This window comes from Mercenaria mercenaria, chromosome 7 (genome assembly GCF_021730395.1).
Source record: "Mercenaria mercenaria strain notata chromosome 7, MADL_Memer_1, whole genome shotgun sequence".
NCBI classification, from domain to species: domain Eukaryota; kingdom Metazoa; phylum Mollusca; class Bivalvia; order Venerida; family Veneridae; genus Mercenaria; species Mercenaria mercenaria.
The window spans coordinates 55,720,632-55,733,916 of NC_069367.1; the positions used below are offsets into that span (position 1 = coordinate 55,720,632).

Sequence of the window (13,285 nt, forward strand, 5' to 3'; positions counted from 1 at the left end):
ATAATTTTACAAAAAAATTCAGCTAAATATATAAGATATGCTTGTTGAATTTATACCTATACTTTTATAAATCTTGGTTGGACAACCAAGATAGGAAATCAAATTAGTGAAAATCTGATATGACACTGTATTACACATTCAGTGAACACAGATAAGAGTAAATGATCAATTGATGAAGTTTCGAACAAATCAGTTATTTGACCAAGATGTGATTTACCAATTATCGTTACCATCGCATATATAAATTTTGTTTTAAGAGTTAGTAAAATAGCATTTACACGATGACTAGAAATGAAATATGCTAGTAAGTACTACTCAGGTAAAAGTAACATTTAGTACAGCTGTATTTATGGCAATATTTTTGTTTACCGTCACATTGATTATTTGATGTATAGATAGTTTTTAAATCCCCGAACTGTTGAAGAGAACAGGATTTTGATATTGACTGTTTTTGATTATCTCTCATTGTTAGCTATAAAGATACACCTCATTTAGCTCTAAACCATGATACTCTTGTAATATGACTGTAGAACATCTCTTGACTATTTAAACCTTATTGATGTGTAAATAAACAAAACTAGTAAGTTTTGAAGTACCATAGACATGGACGTTTGTTACTTGTAGCTAGCCCATTTAAGGACAGGCTGCTACGTGTTGGGACGTCCGTGTTCAGGGAACCGTCTCATGTTTGTAAAGGAAAGCAATAATTTATTCAATGAATTTGATATGTACTAAGGTTGTGATTATAAGTTCTTCATTTAGTTTAAATTGTTCGAGTTTTTGTTGTTACTAAAGTGCATAATGCAAATTTGTAGACAACAATAATGTTTATACTGTATTTTATTGTCTGGACCAAATGTTTTGCTTCAAGTTATAAACGTTCAAAACATACAGTCATCATTAATGACGAGGATATTTATATATCTGTTAGAACTAGAAACTGCGTGTTTGAACTTAACACAATAACTGTACAATGATATTTAAATATCTATTTATGTCCTGCACAATATCTAATTACATCGTGACAATAAGATGTCAGGAAACACATTTTTGCTAGACTGGCTTATGCATTGACATTTATTTGAAAGCATAAAATCACAAGGGTTTTGAGCCTTGTTGATTTGCTGTTGCTAACTCTTATACTGTATAAGTTGTTTACCGTATATTTTAGCTTCCCCACATCTTATCACTACCCCACTTCTAACCCGATCATCCCCGGTTACACCTCCTTTCCCTCCACCCGCCCCAACCCCAAAATACACATTCAAGTTATATCTCATATTGTGTCTTTGATTTTCTCATACCTTCCTGTCTCCTCTTACGCCCCACCCATGTTTCACATCCTCCCCCACAAATGGTTTCTTAGATTCCCCCATTCACTCCCTACATCCACTTACACCCCTTTTCCTTCCCCCTTCATTATTATACTAGTTTGTTAAGTATATTTATATCTTACGTGGTTTCTTAGTACCCTCATCTCCTACCCTTTTCCAAGTTGATATATATTTTCACCAATAACTTATTGCTGATGTTGTTTCTTGGATTCCCACATATGTCACTGAATGGTGGCCAGAAATATCGTCGCTTCAGTTCCACAGTGTTCTGTAATGTAGATCTTAGCAAGTATTTTGCGTTCCTGTTCAGTTGCTGATATATTGCTTTAATGTTAACTAAGTAAAATATCCTATTTAATGCTAATTTATTTATTTTTAAAAATGCCGCAAAGAAACAGTAAAGTAACCGGACATAATACAACTATCTGTTTGCAGTAAAATCGTCAGTATAACCTGTCCCTGTTGTAATAAAACAATTTGTCTACCTCATCCTAATACATATGTAACACTGGCAATAATTCTGACATGTTAATATCGCAATCATATTTATAGGGTGTGTCGAGAATAAAGAACTGACCGGCAGCTTGTTGTTAGCGATCGTAACACGCTCATGAAATATGCTGATTTTATCCTCATATAGATTGATTTTATTAATTATATGACTGTTGCTGGCATAAATTAGATATGTAGTAAAGTATAGAATTATTCTGGTAATAGTACTATATGTTAGTAGTGTAATTAAACGAGGTTATTGACCGGTGTGCCGACTGATGTTTACTTTAGCTGACTTGGCAGTTAATACAACGCTTTCCATGGTTAATAATGATCATTCAGTTGTCAACCAAGTTTTCTTTGAAGTTCTTTGTGAAAATATTTGTACATACCAGCGTATTTTCGTGTTTATTATATATATATATATTCCAAAATATTTTATTGCTATCTTTTATTACTGTTAATATGACTTTCGCAGTTTCCGTAAGTTGGTATACAACCGTACAGCTATCTGACACTTACGTTTTGACATGTCGGAATTTTGAAGTGTAATATGAATATAAATGAAGATTTCGGAGAAGTTTTAAACACAGAACTGCCGCCCCATGATGATTGGACAAAGATTATGTTAGAATGTTGAGTCTAAAACTGAAATATGTGTAGGTCAGAACATTTTAGCAAAAACAAATGTCTGGAAAATTACATCAGATTTTATATATTATGATAGTGATTTAGATCAAACCATAAGATTTATTCAAAAAGGGCAGTATAAAGACTAATTTTTGTTAAATTTTAAAGTCTGCAAAAACACATGTATGGTGCTTTGGGCAATTTAAGCTAGTTTTTCAGGAAAGGTAAGAGTTTTTCTTCGAAATTATATATTTCAGATGTGTCTAGGAAATAATTATGAAAAAATCTCTGGGACAGTTTATTTTTAAAACAAACGTTTAAATATAAAAATGGACATAAAATGATCATGGGTCGATGTAATTTTCAGCTCGTCTTTGTTACCACATTCTGATAAAATTTTTGTAATAAAGAAAATCTGACTTTCAAAACACCATGAAAATTATTTCAAAGTCGTTTTGCAAATGTTAAAGACTTTGGTTGCACTTTTGGAAAATTTAGAAAATACAATTGATTCAAAGCAAACCCGATGACCTACAGTTTGTTGTTGTTGTTGTCGAGAGGTATTTAAAGAAAGGTGATCTGTAAAATTGCTTTTAGCTTATATAAATTCTGTTCTTTGCGGGTTTAATATTTGTTTTTATTTTTACTTGTTATTAAAATTATCCATAAGAAGAATAGATGGAGCCACTGCACTCGTCCATTATTATACCAGATTTATATAGTTAATATAATCCATTTCGTCAGCGTCGCTTCCGCGTCCCGGTTCGGTTAAGATTTTTTGTGTGTAAACTGGTACCTCAGTAACCAGTACTTAGAATGAATTGATTCTTCATACACTGCGGAGGATCCAAAACTATATTTAACATTTTGACAAAGTTACTACGCCCTGTTCTGCTTAACAATTTTGGTTAAGTTTTTCTACATACTACATACTAATGTTTTCATGTGATGATCTGGAATGCAGCGCTAAGGCTCACTAAGTTCCCCATAGTTTGCAGTTATACATTGATGGGTGTTTTCTACTTCGAAATTTATGGTTTTGTTTTTGCTTGTTAGCTATTATGTCGGTACCTGTTGGAATGGATTGGAATTTAATGTACTTATTCAGTGATCCCATAACCATGGTTTTCTCTGTCAGAACTTTTTGCCGCCTTTTGACTAGTATTCAGTCATTGTTTGTTCAGTTGCAAGTCTTTTGAATAGCCAAAGAGTTGATAATCTCTGATAGCTCTTGTTTTGTTTAGATATAGACATCACTTTATTTGAAAAGTGAATTATATGATACCCTATGCATTTAGCCAATTTACATGTTAGCAATAATAGTGTTTTTAGAATGTACATTTCGTTTCCTTTTCGTCAGTTCCTCTGGGCATTAACAAGTAATATGTTTTAATGTTAAATTTCAAAAATGCCGAAGACAAAGGACCTTGTTTCTGAGAAAAGTATGACATATTTAAAACATATTATTAAGAATATATTAATATTAGAAGATATCTTGGAAGCATAGAGCGAAGCCTAGTAAATACCTGTTGTGACCTGGTTATGACCCAGGTTACACCCAGCAGGCTTTCCTCGGCTTACTGTAAAGTCAGTTAAAAATATCTTCCCTGAATATGCCTAATTTAACATTACAAGTAGAAACAGCAGACAGATTTTACGATGAACATAACTTATAAAGGTACTAAAATTGACAGCTTGTGTTAGGTGCGCTGTTCAATCAAGTTACAAGAGGTCAAAAGCGCCACCATTTACTATAGTGATTGAAGCACAAGGAAATTTGAATCTGCTTGACAGGAATGCTCTGGTAAGAATTCTATAACTGACAGAATGTTATATTTATCTATTTGAATTGAATTATTTATGATATGTGCCGAAATGTATTCACGAAACTCTTTAGAATAGTTCTAGGTATTTCCTTTTAACAACCTTACTGGCAGTGGCAGTTGGTGTCTGTCTGATGAAACAAGTATCTTCATGAAAGAAATGAACCACCTTCGCATTTTGTGTGTATTTTCACAATCTTTGTGAATTCTATACTTTTCAAGGGTGATTAGGGGACAGACAAACCATTTTAGAGATAATTATTACGAGTAAAGAATTGCTAGTCCTTGACTGGCCGAGGGCAAGGGTTATAAATGTCATTCCGATATCAAGGGAAATACTTTTCCATAACATACAAGAAATAATCTATGATTACCTAATATTACCTTACTAATTATTGACAACTTTGTAATTTTTCATAGTAGATTAATTTGTAAAAGAAACAAACGCGTGTAACAGTAGAAGAAACTTCCTGTTCGGGATTTCCCCCTACTTCCAGAATGGGAATCTTGTTACTAAATATAGTAACTTGTTTCCTGTTCGGGAAGAAAATCATGTTTTGACTTGTTTCCATCAAAAGGTCCGGTGCATAAGAGTATACATAGTGGCATTAAATATAACATGCCTATTTAAACTTAAGATACTTTATCTAAATTTCTACTGTTCTGATTTTTATTAATGATTTAACAAAATTTTTATTTAACTTTTATTTTCCTTAATTTCAAAGTTTCCCGAACATGAAACGTAACTTCCCAATCTGGAATGTATATTTACATTGAATTACATTTAGAACTATTACCCACTTTTCCACTCAGAAATTTTTTTTTTTGTTTCTTTGTATTTGTTCGGGTCCGTATGAAGATTTTAATGATGCATATTATTGCATAAAATCATTTTGGGCAAGAATAATGTTAAGCAACATAACATTTAAAACAAGAACTGTACGTGTATGAGTATAGACATCGTATTTGTCAGACATAAGTGTTACAGTATCTTGAAATATTATTTTGTTTAAGCAGTCATCAAGCAGGGTAATGTTTAACTTCAGTACTCGATGAAAGACGAACAGTTCGACTAATGAGCTTCCCGACTGGGAAGTTAAGTTTCCAATTCGGGAAATTTTGAAATTAAGTACATTGTAATGTCAATGTTAAATAGAATTTTTATTAGGATATTAAAGAAATTTGAACGGTAGAAATTTAGACATATTTCTCAAGTTTACAATGGTGTATTTCATTTAATGATACCATGCATATTTTCATGCACCAGGCCTTTTGGTCAAAAAGGGGTGATTTTACTTCATGAACGGGAAGCAAGTTACTATATTTAGAATCAAGTTACCCGTTCAAGAAGTAGGGAAAAACCTAGTGGTTGACTTCCCGAACAGAAAGTTTCCCCTACTGTGAAACAGCAGTTAGTAATGATCAAACAAAAATTGCTTAGAAATGCTAGTCCGATGGGAATTTCGTGGAGGTCATCAGGTAACACTTGTCCATCCTGACGTAAGCTTGATCGCCCGAAACAGTTAAATTGACCAATTACCATTTACTGTAGGTATTTTGATCAATTTGTTTCTCTTTTAAGAAAACATCTCGGTGTCTATCCGCTATATCTGGGTCTAAAGATAATTTAACACACTGACTGTATGATGAATAAGTTCGTAAAATTTTGTAATCTAGATATTATGTCCGCCGTTTTGGAGATAAATGGGACATATTGTCGTCCGTCTATGAAACATCTGTCCGGACATTTCCCCTAGAAGCACTTGTTGGATTTCAAAAGGGTCAACCAAGCGTAATATTGTATGTCGCCAGCATTTTACACTTGAATGATTTTGGATAGTCATGACCTGCTGAAGTTTATTTATCAAGCCAGTTTTTCCCGCAGTTTCTCCCTAAAACTAATCTTAGATGCTGAATATAAGGAACTGCAGGTATGGTTTCATCCTAACTTGGTTAGATTCATCAATACCACGCCTTACTTTTTTCTTTTTTAATGTTGTCGGCGGAGTGACGGCCTTCCCCTCCATCAAAATCGGCTGGTTGAATTTCAACTAGGATCAGTACAAGACACAGTTTTGAATGGCACCGGCGTTTTCCTGTTGGATATACGTTGATGGAGTTACAGCCCTATAATGTTTCTTTTCATTTATGAAATTAACTCTAGAGAAAAGATCGGTACCAAGTCGAGAGCCTACTTTTGATAAAGGTTAAAATTGCTCGTCTCGCCACAGTTTCATGCCCTGGTTGTTACACACACAGGATCAATAGAGGCACATGTTTTACGTTTTAAAAAGCGATACGTGTTTAAATATTGCACTTCTATGAATCGCTTCTTGTAGTTAAACGGAACTTTCGTATACGTTGACAAGTTGTGAATCAGAAACCGAGTTGGGGCCATCGTGCAAAGACAGAAATGTACAATTCTGACAGTTTTATAGTCGAAAATAAAACAGAAATATTTACTATATGTAAATAGAAAACTGCATTACATCTGAGCTCATCTGAGCATATGGTGTTCAATGAGATGTTCCCATCACTCATTTTCCACAAAGCGTCAACATTTGCTTTCAAACCATGGTTAATTTCAAATAAAGTCTAAGGAATATTCTGTTCGAACTCTGGTTACCATGACATCGGAAAAGAAATAAAACGTCGCTTGTTAGAAACTGATTGTCCTATTTTGAATTGATATCACAGAAATGGTACATGGGTAACCATCTATCAAGGTTGTTCAAAGTTATTTCGATTCGTGAAAAAAAAACATGGCCGTCGGAACTAAAAGTAGAAAAATATTTCAACGACATATTCGTTAGCCCTATTAAAAGTTCTTACTTTCAAACAAATACTCAATTTTTTGTGTGTTATATACAATAAAGGATGGCCACCAATGGGTGTGGTATTTACCCCTATATATGTACATAGTGAAGACTAGAAACCTTATCAGAAACCGCACACCCATTTTGTAAGGCGGTAAGGCTAGTGTTCCTTTATGACTATATACACTATTTTGGACATGTTCTCCATTAAACATATAGACCCGTGCAGAAATGTTACTTGGATTTGTTTTCTTGTTCCAACTGTGAAACTTGGGTCAACGACCAAGAGCCATCATGACCCTCTTAATTCTACTTAAGTGACTCAATGGGTAACTGACACTATAGTTATGTCAACTATTTCATTAATATATATAATCATTTTTTTACATAATCATACAATATATATATGTGATTGTGAACAAATATATGAGACAAAGTTATGTACATTTTATGCAGTTTGTGTCTGTACATAATGGCAAAATGTTGTCCAAAGTTCTAATGTGAAAAGTAACGAATGTCAACCAGATTCCTTAGCAGTCCATTGAATTTATACGCAATATTTCAAAATCATTCACGTCTTCTCTGTCCATTCAGAGCTGTTATTTAGATTTTGTCTTAAGTTGATCTTCACAGTACGGAGCAGAAAATCAGTCTGTTTTCTACTCTCTACTCAGGATCGCAGTTTATTCAGGATTTGTATTAACAACACGGTGACTTAACCAGGATCTAGTATTTCATCTATGGTGTATCTATTTAGAAATATGATATTCTTTGACACGAATATTGCTATCCAATTCATAGATTGGTTATCCATCTTTTATATGGTTTTGCGTGTCCTTTTTCCAAAAAATGCCATGACCAGCTATAATTAGTACAACTTATCCAGGTTTTATTCCAGTGCATTATCTGTCAATACAGGTAAGGTTAGCCGGCTTATTTTATTCCAGTCTGAAGTCTTTAGGAATGCAAGTGTAAACCTGAATCTGAAACGAAATTGTATATATACATTATGAAAATAAACGCCAGTAGTATTTTCAAACAAAATTGATTTAAGAGAGCACTGATAAGTACAATATTCAGAGAGGACTCAACGGTTATCGCTACTACGAAAAGTCTTATATGACTGCTTGCGCGGTAATAGGTCTACAATAATCGACTTCCTGTCAATGGTTATGTATTTTATCGCGTCAAATAACTAGGACAGCTATATAGATAAATATAACATAAGTTTAAAGAACACTAATGTATCTCACAAACTATGAAAAAATGTACATATGTTATATCATAGAATGATCTATAGCTGATCGCATGATAAATTACTTGATAACTTTAAGGTCAGAGAGTTATAGAAATTAACTTTTGATTGATTTTATATCGACATATTTCGCTGAATGTACGTAAATGGTTACTGGATGTCTGGATACCACGGCTCCAGACAGATGGACTAGGGGTCTTCATGATCTATGTGTGGGTGACTTAATATCCATTTTTGCGACGCTTTGTCACGAAAACTTAGGCATATAGGTTCATAAAGATAGATGCAGACTATAAATGTATCATTTTCTCGATTGATTCAAATAATTTATTATAAAGAGACGTTGATTATACGTAATGGCGTCTGAATGCCATTTCATGAAAATATGCGATACACTTGCTGACCACTGAATTATAGTCTTAAGAATGTTAAAAATAAAACATGTCATGTTACGACTTCATATGGTAAATTCAAATAACCGAATCATTCACGCTATGAAAGTAAAAATATTTTTCAAATATGCCTTTCAGTAAAAGATGGAAACCTAAGTTCGTTCTATAACTTAAAGTTTATTTCATGCTAGACATTTTACCGTTAGAGAGAACGTATAATTGCAGTTTGTGTGCACCCTTCGGTGGTGACAGGTATACTGCTGTGTTCGTGTTGGGCGTAGTCATTTCTTACCCGTTGGATAAATAGAAAAGCTTTGGCCTGGTTCATAATATGATTACCTATGGTAAGCAGATGACCTAAAGTTCGTAGAATGGTTCTTGTTGGTCTCTATTTCGAGGGTCTATAGGATAAAGGACAACACAATGCTTCTGAGACTGGGAACGACTTTCAGTAGGTTTTATGTCTATTAAGTATCCAGCTCAAGTGGTACAGGAAAACCATGTGGCCCTCCTGGCAGTATTTTAGGAGGCTTGTACCATGGTAGAACCCTCAAATTTCCTCAGTTCCGCTTGGTAGCTCCCTCGCATCAAAGGTTGGGGAAAGTGATTTTAACTCGGCAGACACAAATCAGTGATGACTACTTTACGATGTATGAATATGACTAAAGCTTTACAATAAAACAAAAACTTACATCGACCATGGCTCCTCTATAGTTTCCGTACATCGGACAGTGCCCCAACACTACGGCCGCATCTCGGATTTCTATCAAACCTAAAAAGGAAATTAGAAACACTAGTATCAGCACTAATGCACAGAGTCTGAAGCCCTGCCAATACCAAAATGAACAATGTACGGAAAAAGTATTAATTTACTTTGTACGTAATATTTCTGTTTGAGAAATAAGAAAAATCAAAAACGATATACCTGTACTTGTACACTGTATTTTTTCATTAAAAAAGCTTTAAACTTCAAGGTTGTGCTGTCAGGTGTTAAAATGCAGAGACCTTAGAAATTGTAAGACGATGTTTGTAAATTGTACTAAAGTTTTCAAGACATATATCATGCCAATAAACATGTTAAGATTTTGACAAAGAATGAACCTTTAAACATTAACGGATTTCAGATGAACGTTCTTGTATACTTTCTTATCTTTATTATGAAATTATTGCAAAACTTATACTTAAAATGTTATGTTTTAACTTCCTTTTTGATAGATGTCAACATCATATAATGTCACTTCAACCTTTAACCAGTGGGCGGGTCTGCTTTTAAGGTCAAGTCAACCATTTTGTGGTGTAGGCGTGACTGAAGTAAGGCAAACATTTAGTACTCAGTTCCAAAGAAATGTCATTAGTTCTATTATTTTTCGGTTATTTTCATGAACAATGTTGGTACCAAATTAATGTTCGTAAAATTGGTGTGTTTTAGATTGAGTATCCTGAGCAGTTAGTGTATGAAAAAAATGAAACAAAAACGTCGGGAATTTTGGAATATTTAACTTAAAAGTGCCTTCTTTTGGAACTGATAAATAACAAATATTCAAAACGTCATTTTAATTCAGTCTTATAAACAGTTCCAGAAGTTTAAATATAAATGGAGGTAAGTAGATTCTGACATATAAAAAATACTGTATTTTGGACATTTTTCGCCACAGCGCATGTAAAAGACGCCGGAGTATTTTTTAAAGTTAAAATAATTTCTGATGTGTAATAAAACATTTATCGAATGGCTTGCCGTTCAGTAAGTGTCTCGCATTGTGGCTAGTCTTAAAGTGGTAATATTTATGACTGTTTAAAGTAAATAAATCAACTTTTGTTAACTTGACCGTTAGCTGTGACGGATAAGTTTAACTTTAAAAAAGTACATGCCTGACCCCAGCACCAAACAAAAAAAAACTATATTCAGTATATTTTTACATCCATATAATTACAGTTCGTATTGTGGAATATCGGGAACAGCATTATGACAATACTTTTAATCTTTTAATGTGTTCATAATCCAGATATCTGAGATATATATTTAGTAAATATATAATTGTTAAGCACGTGTCTGTTTTATGCATTAAGAGTAATTTATAGGCGTACTGCAAAAATGAAACAAACATAAATATACAATACGAGCACATTTATCATTTACGTGCATTTAAAGGCAAATATATAAGTAAAAAAATAGAATAAAATTACCACGATTTATCAATTTATGACAGCAACAACGAAAAAGCAACATAAAATTTCTTGAGCATTTGTGGTAATTCATATCTAAAGAACTTTTATAAACCTACACAATGACTTTAAAGCTTATATTTATTTTCACTTATCAGAATTTCGCTATATCTACCATATTTGACAAGAAGAGAATGTCCCAAATGGTGTGAGTTTATGTCTGTTTCTTTGCATGATATTTCCAGTTTACTATTAACAATTAAAGCTTTAAATCTACATGTTTGACGGCATATAGAAATATTTTGCTGTAACCACGGCAACATGTCATACTTCTAATGACGCTGCTGTAGACAGGTAGCTAAACGTAACCATGACAACTGACATCATTTTCTTTCAGTTATATATATTCGGCATACATTTGATTGCCTGCGTTATCCGAGTGTATTTATCACTATTTTTGTCTATTTTCATGCTTGTTGTTTTGTATTGTTTCGTTTTCGTGCCTGTTATTTTCATATTGCTTCATTTTTCAAATATTGGGCACATGGTATAACACAATCATAAAACAGGTGTATCTTTAATAAAAAACCAAGATGGAAGCTCGAAGTTAATTGCAGTGTAACTAGCCTTGAGCTAGCGTTCATTTGATTTCTCCCCAATTGAAGGTTTGACGATTTCTATGATTTTCCCGCCACGGACAGCAAAGATGCTTTTAATGTAACTAGCTTGAGCCGGCGTTCATCTGATTTCTCCGCATGGAACGTAGAATGATTTCGATGTAATTTAACTCGCAATCAGATGCTTTCGATGAAGTTAACCTTGAGCTAGCGTTTCTTTAATTTCTCCGTCATGAACGGTAAAATACTTTCTGAATGTAACTAACCTGGAGTCTGGCGTTTCTTTGATTGCTCCGTCATGGACGGTAAGATGATTTCTGTGTAACTTACCTTCAACTAGCAGTTGATTTGATTTCTTCTCCACTGAATATGCTTGACGATTTCGATATAAGTAATCTTGTGAATTTTCCGCTGCTGGCGGTGAGATGATATGTTCGCAAGTAACTAAGTGCTGGCGTTCATTTGATATTTCCGCCCGGACGGTAATTATAAGATGCTTTAATGTAACTAACTTTCAGCTAGCGTTGATCTGATTTCTCCGCCCGGACGGTAAGGTGCTTTAATGTAACTAACCTTCAGCTGGCGTTGATTTGATTTCTCCGCCCGGACGGTAAGATGATTTTAATGTATCTAACCTTCAGCTAGCGTTGATTTTATTTCTTGGCCACGATTCCAATGTCATTTCTAGAAGATTATTTGTATGCAACTAACCTTGAGCTGGCGTTGATTTGATTTCTCCGCCAATGATGCCTAGAAGATGTGGATTTTCTCGGGAAACGTATCTCCTTACACCATTTACAATGCCGATAAACTCTTGACCATCGTAGATGTATGTTACATCGTTCCATTCGTTTGGCTGTATATATTCAAGGTAAATGAATTACTATAAATAATTCTCACCTGGGTGTAGATCTTGTATATTTTATTAATCAATGCAGTAATTATTACTGCGCATTATATAGGAGTTTTACTCGTCTGTTTTCTATTTTGTAATTTTTTTTTGTGAATTATTAGATATACATTGTATACCATGAATAGAAACACTGTGCGTGTATAGAACAATAATTATTCTCATCTGGTCACAGACACTACATGCATTTTACGAATTATTACATATACAGACTTATCACAATCATCTTGCTATAAATAGTGTGCATTTTATAGAATTATTATTCTCACGAGTTTATGAATAATGTTCATATAAAATCAGCGTATTTCGGAAAAGTTCATAATTAATGTTTGAGCATAAGTTTTGTTTCGCCAGTCATGCTGTATCGGTCGGTTAAAAGTTTGCATTCTTAAAACAACATTCACCTCAATGTAACCGAAGAGAGGTCCCGGCGTATTTAGTGCGTCTTTCTAAAGTAACCTTTCAGTAATATTTAGATATGATACTCCACTTCAAAATGTTACATCGTTTCCCTTGCATATTTTTTTTAGTGAAATGATGGCCGAATCAAATTGCATGAATGATGTCTTAAAGAATTTTTTGGCGTTTTGATATATCTTTTTATCTATAGATCTATTTGTGTTTTGCTGACTTCTTCTATAATTCTATATAGTCAACATGTACTTTTTTTCTTTCATACTTATATAGCTTTCTTCGTTTTTTAATTTCATTTATCTGGCCATACTTATTATTTGCAGTTTTAATCATTTAACTGATATGACTTATAACTTAATTACTCGGATATACAGTATTGCAATTTTAATACATTAACACTGAATATACATATATAAACTTAATTTACTCTGGACTAACT

The 13,285-nt window shown here is 33.4% G+C and overlaps 1 protein-coding gene across 3 annotated transcripts in view; it reads right to left on the bottom strand.

The window, feature by feature from the left end:
- Positions 1–7,758: 7,758 nt before the first annotated feature.
- Positions 7,759–13,285, bottom strand: part of LOC128558612 (serine-rich adhesin for platelets-like) — a 32,587-nt gene continuing 27,060 nt past the window's right edge. For all 3 annotated transcript variants that reach the window (XM_053548449.1, XM_053548448.1, XM_053548450.1), the window contains 3 exons: positions 12,234–12,378; positions 9,435–9,514; positions 7,759–8,078 (listed from right to left, as the gene is read on the bottom strand). In XM_053548449.1, coding sequence (XP_053404424.1) covers positions 8,034–8,078; positions 9,435–9,514; positions 12,234–12,378 — 270 coding nt within the window. In that variant the 3' untranslated portion in view covers positions 7,759–8,033. The remainder of the gene's footprint in view (positions 8,079–9,434; positions 9,515–12,233; positions 12,379–13,285) is intronic.